The 10,613-nt window shown below is 41.3% G+C and overlaps 1 protein-coding gene across 2 annotated transcripts; it reads right to left on the bottom strand.

Moving 5' to 3' along the window:
* Window positions 1-586: 586 nt before the first annotated feature.
* On the bottom strand, window positions 587-9,465 carry TTC14 (tetratricopeptide repeat domain 14). Of its 2 annotated transcripts, XM_065640515.1 has the most exons (12): window positions 9,294-9,465; window positions 9,078-9,199; window positions 8,633-8,832; window positions 7,552-7,636; window positions 7,334-7,463; window positions 6,561-6,713; window positions 5,809-5,880; window positions 4,438-4,557; window positions 4,232-4,354; window positions 3,453-3,570; window positions 2,457-2,566; window positions 587-1,988 (listed from the first exon to the last, which is right to left on the bottom strand). In XM_065640515.1, the coding sequence occupies exons 1-12, from the start codon at window positions 9,455-9,457 to the stop codon at window positions 1,061-1,063; spliced, it is 2,325 nt and encodes a 774-aa protein (XP_065496587.1). In that variant the 5' UTR covers window positions 9,458-9,465; the 3' UTR covers window positions 587-1,060. The 2 variants fall into 2 exon arrangements, 1 of the variants encoding a protein (XP_065496587.1); XR_010606540.1 differs by lacking the exon at window positions 587-1,988 and having other exon boundaries at window positions 2,494-2,566; window positions 3,034-3,570.
* Between the last annotated feature and the right edge of the window lie 1,148 nt (window positions 9,466-10,613).

Here is a 10,613-nt window from a genome sequence, read left to right as displayed (position 1 = left end):
ATAGTTCTAGATTACATTGCAACAACCCAGACAAGAAAATGTATGCTTTGTTTCAAGATCAACCCTGACTATTAATCAAATAGTCATCTCAGATCATATCTTAATTGAAAGATGACACAGTATAATTAAAGTCAGTAAAACTGTACTTTTTCTATTCAAAATGATGCAATACCTTTTTTTACAACTGATTAGTATCTACAGAATTACATGGACAACTTACAGGTGAAGTACAATTAGTATTGTGTGTGTGCCAGATATTAGCTCCTTGGCGTGTTTTGCCAACCATCTCTGGGGAACTCACTGGAAATAAGAGCGTGACTTTTTCCACAGCAATGTAACCACTGCCTTCAAGCTACTTGTAAAGCAAATACCAAACAACAACAACACAAACACCAAACAGTCCAGACCTCGACTTACCTAGATAATAACCACTGTTTTAAAACTCTCTTCTACTTCAGTTGGGTTTTTTTACATTATTTAGAGAATGCATTTGATGCATTTAAAGAACGTAATACACTTGCCTTCAGCAGCATATATAACCAGTGCACCAGTATGAAACATCCCAAACAAAAATCAAGACACAAAATCAAGAAAAAATAAGAAAATTTAATGATCAAATGAGCTATATACATTGATGGCACGTGATTTTCAGTTATCCCCTTTGTATAGCTGGAAGTTAAGTTTGATACAAAAATATCAAGAGTCAATAGTACCCCAGGGAGTGAAAACAAACAAAAGCCATCGTTAAAGTGCATATTTGATGTGAGTTACACAGCTAACTACAGTCTGGGGCTGTCCAAGGATTTCAGCCCATCAGAGAGAGAATACTATACAGGAACATCTCAAATTGAGAGCATAAGAAACTGAAGAGTTTAAATAACTGGTATTTTATGTAAGATATCCTTGCATCTCTTTCCACCACACAATCTTTAAGAATCCTTTGACATTCCGCAAGACAGAACAAATTCTGCCTATCACTCTTCATATGCATTTCCTCAAGAGATACTCAGATAAAAGTTCATTTAACTACACTGATTGGAATAGTGTTTCCTTGAGTACTTCACTGTTTCTTCTGCTTACTTCCTTTTTCCCTCTCAAATTCAGCTATTTGATTAAATATGTTAACTAAGTTCTGGGGCAGGTTTCTTTTAATGCCACTTTCCGTTTGGGCTGTACCATTTAAAGACATTTCCTCCTCTGGTTCCTTTGTTTCGTCAGACTCCTCATCATTTGTTTTCCTATTCTTAGACTCGCTTACCACATGCCTATCACTATCATAACCTCGATCACCCTCACGTAAGGAGGTGCTAGAATACGATCTGTACCTTCCCACTGACCTGCCAGAATAGTCAGACCCTGCTGGAGACATATAATACCTGCCTTGACCTGAACCATGTTTTTTAAACTGCTCTTTTCTCCCCTCGACATCCCTTTCTGATTTCCTAAAATGATGCATCCTGGGTTTATCACCTGACTTATGATAGGAACTCGAAGAACAGCTCCGACTGGAGAAAAATCTGTCAGTTTTACTGTATTTTTCACTTTTGCTACTACTTGGCAGAGTTCTGGAGCTACTGTAAGAATCCCTTGAATCTTCAGACCTACCTCCAAAAGTGTCTTCATCATCACCTGAAGTCCTCGAAAAAGAACAGTGTCTGCCTTTCTCTCTTACTTCTGTTTTTGGACACACTAAGCTGTCCTGCCTTTCCAGCAGTTTTTCCACTTCAAAATTTTGGTTAAGAAAGGAAGCAGAGGTATCAGCTGGAGGCGAATACCACTCCTCTTTCCTACTCTGATCTTTATAATGGGAAGAAGCTCTAGATGAGCATTTTTTGGAGCTGCGGGAAGACTCAGATCTATGCCGACGTTTTTTCTTACGTTTCTTGTGATCAGAGGAGGAGGAGGAAGACGAAATTGATACATCTGATGAAGAATCACTTGAGGAGGAGGAGGAGGAAGGAGTTGATACTTTCCTCTTCTTCTTCAACCTAAAAAATGTAATTAACCTGTGAGATTATCTTCACTACCACAGAAAAAATATATGTAGAAAGCAAATTTGTACTCCCCAGAGCTTGGCTGAGATTGGACTGTAAGGCATTAATGGAAACTGAGCCTGATCTGGCAAGACAATTTCAAATGTCATTTCTTCATAAAAAAATTAAGATTAAATCCACTGAACAGTTTGTTCATCTTTCCCGGTTTAATATGGCATTACACTTCGCAAATGCTTCACATTGCAAAGTATTTTTTTAAACAATTTCTCTTCCGCATAGATCTCTACTAAAGGTTATATGCACTAAAGGAAAATACCCACAAAGAAATTCTGGAGGAAAAGCAGCTTACCTAGGTAGAAATTCTACCTAGCTTACTGCTGGAGTCTGTTTGGAAAGGGATTGTTCATAGTCGTGTCTTCACTTATTGCCACATAATCAGTATACTGAATATAACCAAGTTACCTTTTTTCTTCTTTTAAGAGCTTACGCAATTTTTCTGCACTTGTTTCTACTTTCTTTTCTTTCTGTCTCTCTTCTTTGGCAGCTTGTTTCTCCCTCATTTCCAAAGATTTCTTTTTTGAACCCAAGCATCAGAAAAAAAATTACATTAAAAGTGTTAACACGGGTATTTTTCCCCATGTTCCCAACCCCATTCAAATGTATATAATTACATCAGGGATGTTTTACCAGGATTCCCAGATCAAGAATTAATATTGTTCAGGAGTTTGGCATTGGTCATTGTGATAATCAGGTTTACATTAAGGACCATATTGCAGTTTTTATTCCATTAAAAATATATTTAACCAGCCATTGTAGAGGTACCCATGATCCAGCACACCGTGAAGCATGGAGCCCAAAAGGTACAGATAGAATATGCAAGAAAAAACAGTGTTAGCAACATGGAGAAGACCAAAAAAAAAAAACCCAAAAAACAAAACCAAAAACATTTGAGGGAAAGTATCGTTATGGTAGTTTACAAGTAAAACATGGTAGAACCCATTGTAAAGTGTATTCAAGTTGGCCGTGTTTGAATACAAACCGTTTTGTAACAATTTCACAGACCAGTTTGATGCATAGTTTATGTAAGAAATCACGTTCCAAGGGTTTGTTGGTGATGAGCAGCACCAGATGTCAGATACAGCAACAACGGTCCAATTCAGAAGAAAATGCATTGGAGAAAAACACATAATCAGTATTACAGGAAAACAGACTTCAGTGTTGTTTCAACCATTCTAGCACAACAGTGATAGTACCAGACTTATGTATTAAAATACATGTAAATGCAGAAAGGCATCTCATCAGATGAATAATCCTTAAACTACTGAAGTCTATTCGAGATCAGCAGGGAATAAGACAAACCACCAACTTAAACTCTCCCTGTTCAAAAGATTCAATATGATTTTTGATGTTCACTTACTGTTATTGAGAGCACTATATGAAGAGAAAGTAAAGAATCACCTGCATATGCTTACGGAGTTTCGTTAAGGCCTCTTCTGCTTCCTGAAACGTCTCATCCAAACTTAAGGCTTTTTTATAGTAACTCTCAGCATTTACTAGTTTGTCTTCCTCTTCCAACCTAGAATTCAAGTGATAACTCATATACAGTTAAGCCACAGGTTTTGACAATTTTTTGTTACTTTTAGAACTACTTTTCTTGTTTGCACTATGACACCACCACTGTATCCACCCAACATGCTATGTATCATAGTTTGCTTAGCCCACCTCAGTAAAGAAATGAAACAGTATCTCTGACACGTTCTCTCCTGATCATCAGTAATTTGAAATTTCAATTTCCAAAATACTGTCTCTCTCTTCTTGACACACAGCTTAAAAGAAATCTATTCCCTGAACATTCAAAAGTAAAATTTTGTGTTACAGTGGTTAACCAATATGTCAGTAGAGTAACAGAACATAATTTTGTTACAAATAATTTCTTAAAAAAACCCAACAACAACAACAAACCTATTGGAATATATTCAAACATTTCACAAGACACTATGCAAGCCTGGTAACCCACCAGTGAAAGGCTATCAAGGATTAAACCTCAAATATTTTACCAGGATTCTAACTGGGACAGAAGAGAAAGTGTCAACCAACTGCACAAGCAGGTGAAGCAGCTGTTATTTCCAAAAACTTTTTTTTTTTTGAAACACATAACCAAGAAAGAAACATCCTATTTTGTATTCTAACTAGCACATTATTAAAAAAATATTAGGAGAAAAAGCCTAAAGACTTACTGCCCGCCTCTTTCCACAAGTGTCTGACAAAGATATTTTCTTGCATTTCTATGGGTAGGACAGTTTTCTAAAGCAATTTCAAAATCACCTATGGCTTTGTTCAGACTTCCTTTTGTTGCATACCTAGAACAACAGAAAAGTTAGATGGATTTTAGTGCTGTTTCTCTTTCATAAAGTAGAAAAAACAATGAAACAAGTAGACTTACAGAGCTCCACGTGCTACCAAAGCTTCAACATTCTGTGGATCAATTTCCAAAGCCTTGTTGTACTCATTCATGGCTTCCACATGGCGCCCAACCTTAAAATAATCAACCCCAGCCTTCACACTGCAGAAAAATATTTAGAAGTTATTTTGTACAGTTAGCCTATGCAGATTTTATACTGATAATTACTCACAAAATATGGTTCCAGAAAGTAATAGGTAATAAGTACAAGATAACAAGGTCAAGTTTTAACAGTGGTATTTCAAATTAACATGATTCTGACGTAATTACCTAACAATATATTGTCTTCAATCCAAAATCTTAAGGCACTAGAGAGCATTTCTGCAGATCTGTATTACACTGTGTTTCATTTACAGAATTAATATTTAAGCACTTCTCTGCACAAAACTATGTGTGACCTACCACCACTAAACTGTAACAGGCTTAATTATATCAAAAGCTAAAAATCACCATTAGATGAACGACACGAGGTGAGATGGGTAGATGATAAACACTGAACCAGTTCATCTCAAACTGGAATATTCTGAGGTTTTGTATTTCATATTACCTGAACCTTTCTTCTGCATTTACTAAGAGATTAACTTCTTGGAAGAGAGCTGATATGACTTGAATTTCAGAGCTTTTTGTTACACACTTCTTTTAAAAATTAAAATTTGTATTTCCTTTAACATTATGAGCACCTTTTTCTGCAATTAAAGAAAGTAGCAAAACACTGTTGTTTTAAGAAAAACACTGCTTTGTTAGCACAGAAACCAGAAATACTGAGGCTTCACTCAGATTTTTTTTTTTGAGCTGGTAGATCCAAGATTCAAGTTTTTCCACAAAGAAAATTACATTTTTAGGAGAAATCTCTTACTTCTGCCGTCTCCATCCTGTAGTATGCCCCAATACACTGCATGGTGTAAAGGCAACAGCCCTGGTCCAGAGCTGCTGTTCCAAATGCAGCCAGGGAAATACATTTAACTTTTCCAAGACAGCAAGTGCACTTGTTACATCTATGTGTTGAGACTTAAATGGCACAACAAACAGTATTAGGTCATTCAAGATCAAATTACAAAATGGAAAATCGTGTACTTGGTATTGTCACAAATCTCACTCTCATCTCGTCAGTAGGTCAGCATATTATAAATATTCTAAGAAGCTCTCCCTTAAACCTGACATGTATTTTGGAACTGAATCAGGAGACTTCATCTACCACATACCCGCTTGACAGTTACAGTTACTTTCAATAAAATCTTCATGGTTACATCACTACACATGCAGTGGAAAAACTGGTTCAATGTATACTTTAAGAAATATAACCTGTAACCTAATCTAAGCTACTAATAAGCTCTGACAAGAAGTACTGCATACCATTTCAAGGCCCAAGATGCAGACTGTGTTTTCCTCAATGCAGGGGCAAAATCTTCTTCATTGAAATTTTTCCTTTAAGGAAAAAACCAAAAACATCAAGTTGGGCTTCTGAGTCTACAAAGTTAAACTTACAATACGCAATGCAGTTAAAATAAACTGAAATGTTATTTATACAATGCTTTACTGCTCTCCATCAGTCAAGAATGTTCTTTCACATTTCTGAAACCAGTTTTTCCCAACCCGTTCTACAAGTGCTGAATCGAACTAGTACAGCTGCAGCACATATAACAAAAATATATCTTAGTCACACCTTTGATGCCTTATATATAGAGAGAGCTCACAACATCGATCATTGCATATCTTTAAGCCTATTTTACTAAAGAGGTCAGATCTGTTGCTAAAATAAACATTGTAAATAAACATCTGACAGAAAACAACAAAACTTACACATCCTACTTCAATCCAAAGATATTGATGAGATCTAGGCAATAAATTCCTAAAGCATTTGGTATCAAACATTGTGTGATAAAGCGACTTGCTTATTCAGAGCAAGAGAATTTCAAATGTAAATTTCTTACTCTAGAAAAGTTTGCTTTTAAATATTTGAGGACATGTAAGCTACAGTCATGCAAATCAAAATGAAAAAGGTTTAAGTATAAGTGGTCTAGGACTTCCACTCACAAGTCTATCTCAATGGATTTGAATAATCTCCATAAAGCTGTAGGATAAGAACAACGTAAAAAATCACTTACATTTGAAGACTTCTCAACAAAGATGGTGGATTTGATTCACTTAGTCCTAGTTTTTCTGCTAAATATTCAACTAACGATGGATTAGCAAATCCTGGGGAACGATGCAAAACCTCTTCGAAAGTCTCTCCTGTGTTAGCGACTTCCATGCTTCGCCTTTAAAAAAGCACCAATGTACACAAACACAATCGCACAGACACTATACTCCATTTTATGATGCTTATGCTTAGGACAAAACCGCCTATATTGATACTTGTTACTGCTCACAAACTCTTCTCTTTTATAGGCCTGTATTTTCCTACTATTTAGCAACCCTTACATGCTTTAGCCTAAGTGAGCTTTAGAAACCTGTTTTGTCACCCATCTAGGTATCTTCAGTACAGACACCTTACAAAAACCACACAGATAGCTGTGTCCTTCTGTCTTTAAGCATAATTTTAAAATTTATATGAGTTTCATACTCCATTCCAGTCTCCCAAGGTTTTGGTTTTTGGGTTTTTTTGGTGGTGTTTTTTTTTTGGTTTGTTGGTTTGTTCTGTTTTGTTTTAGCACAGTCCCACAGTGACAGATATCTCACTGTTTTTTTCCTTTCCTTACATTTTGGGAAAGATGCTATAAAACTAGCCACACCTGAAATATCCAGAAATAAGTACGTTGAAGAGATGAACAACAAAAAGTATGTAATCATCCAATTAAATCAGAACTGACAAGTTTAGAGATGCTCTTCACACACACTACATACACCTAGCAAGTACAGATGAACAGCATATTCTTACTTATAATGTAATGGGAAGTCATCAGAAGTAATTACACCTAGTTTTGTACTGGCGAGGTTGGGTGGAAGAGCTGAGCTGTAAAGCGACACTGTGAGCTTCTCGTGGTAACGATCAACGTCCTTGATTGCAGCTACACAAACAATAGAAGTTAAGATAAAATTACAGAAAGTCTCAAAACCAAAACAGACAGATTCCTGGCAACTTTTGTGGCTACTTGCCTCGAATAAGGTCTCCAGTTTGATAATAAGATAAAGGATCTCCGTGGTTGCTTTGAGAAGGCACATCTCTCAAAGGACAAAGAGCCTGCAATAGAATAAAATACGAATATCAGAAACAAAGCCAAATTTATTTTCCTCCCCAAGATTAAGACAGAAGATTAGTTTAATCTTAACGCACACCAGAGCTGTGATAGTTAAAACCATGACTTGGTTCAAATAAAAATTATGCGGCCATGTATGATGAACTTTTCAACTCCAGAGAAATAAGTCCAAAAGGCCAATCGTATGTTGGGCTGTATCAAAAGGAGTGTGGCCGGCAGGCCAAGGGAGGTGGTTCTGTCCCTCTGCTCTAGTGAGACCCCACCTGGAGTCCTGTGTCCAGCTCTGGAGCCCTCGGCACAGGAAAGTCATGGACCTGTTGGAGAGGGGCCAGAGAAGGCTGCCAAGATGATCGGACGGATGGAACAGCTCTGCTGTGAGGACAGGCTGAGAGAGCTGGGGTTGTTCAGCCTGGAGAAGAGAGGGCTCTGATGAGACTTTATTGCAGCCATTCAGTACTTAAATAGGGCCGATAAGAAAGACAGGGACAGACGTTTTAGCAGGGCCTGTTGTGATAGGACAAGGGGTGATGGTTTTGAACTAGAAGAAGGGAAATTTAGACTAAATATACGGATGAAATTTTTTACGATGAGGGTGGTGAAACACTGGCCCAGGTTGCCCAGATTGGTGGTGGATGCCCCATCCTTGGAGACATCCAAGGCTGGATGGGGCTCTGAGCAACCTGATCTGGTTGAAGATGCCCCTGAACATGGCAGGGGGTTGGACTAGATGAGCTTTGAAGGTCCCTTCCAACCCAAACTATTCTATGATTCTGTGACAAAATATTAAGTACGGGTCATAAAAGAAGTGTTTGCTGACGCAGCAAAGCATCATAAACTGTCCACAAATTCAGCTACCAAGTGTGCCAAAATTCAGTTTTACCTGTACACGTACTACTCCACTAACAGATGCAAGAAACAACCAATACATCAACAACTTCCTACTTATTAAGAACAAAATATTGATTACAGCTGTATCTTACAGTGATTTCTAAATCCGAAATCTCCCGTATGACACCACTTCCCAGACATATCAGCACCATGAAAAAGCCAAATTCACGAATCGAAGTAATCCTCCCAATCACGATGTCACCACGTTCGATGTCTCGAAAAAGTAATTCTCTCCTGTCTTCCCTGGGAACGTCCATGAACCGTTCCAGGGGCGGCATAACAGCGTAACACTCTGCAACACACGAGAAATTCACAGTTATGAAGCGACCAAGCTACAGCCTGAAAACACAAACCGCATCACGATAGGAAAACACGCTGAAATCTGCTTTATTTGTACTAACAGGAAGCTTATGCACAGCTTACAGAAAGCAGCAACGAAATTTTTTCACCTTGTTTATAAACATTCTGTTAATGTCGTGCAGGGTCCCCGCACTCCCCGGCGGGCAGACAGAGCGACACCCGCCTCAACAGCCTCACCTTCATCTTCCTCGATCGTGTCGGCCGGAGGCCCGTTGGGCTTCCAGGAGTGAGCGAAAAGGAGATCGGCTTTTTTGGCGATGAAGCGCTTGATCTCGGTGTCGATGCTCGCCCTCTCTTTCCTAAGGGAAGGAGAACCCGGTGAGAAACACCCCGCGGGCCGCTTCGGGCTCGCCCGCTCGCTCCCCTGCACGGCGCAGCCCCGGCGCCCCTCACCAGGAGGCCGGTGGGTGCGGGGCCCCGCGGGGCGGCTCCAGGGCGGCCCCCGGCGGCGGCAGCAGCCCGCGGAAGTCGGGGTTGTCGTGCTGCTCGGCGCGGAGCAGCGAGAGCAGCGCGGGGCCGTGGTAGCTCAGCGCCTGACGCAGCAGCTCCCGGTCCATCCCGCCGCTGCCGCCTCGACCGGAACCGGAACCACCCCCCGCCGACCTCAGGAGACCCCGCGAGGCAACGCGCGTGCGCCGCTCGGAGACGGCGGGGCCAAAGGCCGGGGTGAGCGCAGCGCCCCCTGGGGGGCAGGAGGACCCTGGGGTTCGCTCTGAGGAGGCCCCTCCAGGGTTCGCCTTGCCAGTGTTAGAGAAGCACCACGAGAATAATAAAAGAGAAAAATATCCAAAGTAAAAATTACCCAGACGGCGGGCGGCTGCGGAGAGTCTCGCCGGCCCGGCAGCGCTGGGGAGCGACCCCGAGCGCGGTGCCGGGAGAGGGCGCTGCGGGCCCGCGCCGCGCACGGCGGGGAGCGCAGCGGGGCCGGCACGCACCGCCGGTCTGCGTGCCGCAGTGCCGCCGAATACCCGTGCTCACAGAGAAAAGGCAGCGCTTCCTCACCTGCGCATCTCGCTCTGAGGAGGCGCTGCTTCTGGACGGTGGTTGTTTCAGAGGGTGGAGTTCAGAGGAGGCGACAGGCGGTGAGGGGCTGCAGCACGAGTGTGATGGAGCGGCTGAGGGAGCTGGGGAGAGACCTTCTGATCTCTGAACGGCCTGAAGGAGCTTGGAGCGTGGAGGGGGTTGGTCTCTTCGCCCAAGTAGCAAGTGGTAGGACGAGAGGAAATGGCCCCAAGTCAGACCACGGGAGGTTTAGATTGGATATGGGGAAAAAACTATTCACCGAAAGGGTCGTGAGGCATTGGAACAGGCTGCCCAGGGCAGTGGTGGAGTCGCCAGCCCTGGAGGGGTTTAAACGGCGTTTGGACGAGGTTCTTAGGGACGTAGTTTAGTGTTAGAGTTGGGTTATGGTTGGACTCGATGATCCTGAGGGTCTCTTCCAACCAAAATGATTCTGCGATCATTCAGATCTGAGGAGACACTTCACTCAAGAAGTTCTCGATTACTTTTCAGTCAGTTCATACATGTTTGCACTAATTACGACAAAGAGAATAAACAAAGGGTATCACAGACACCCCAGGGGGTGACAGGGCTCAGGTTGAAGGAAACCACGACCATGTCCATAATGCAGGTTCCTTGGTCTGTCCCTCATCAGAAATTCATACAAAGGGTGCGGGTGAGAGATGTTCTGGCTTGCTTTGTCAGAATAGTGTT

Source organism: Caloenas nicobarica, chromosome 8 (genome assembly GCF_036013445.1).
Source record: "Caloenas nicobarica isolate bCalNic1 chromosome 8, bCalNic1.hap1, whole genome shotgun sequence".
Classification (NCBI taxonomy): Eukaryota; Metazoa; Chordata; class Aves; order Columbiformes; family Columbidae; genus Caloenas; species Caloenas nicobarica.
The sequence above is the reverse complement of the archived record's forward strand: the minus strand, read 5'-3'. Positions and strand labels throughout refer to the sequence as shown.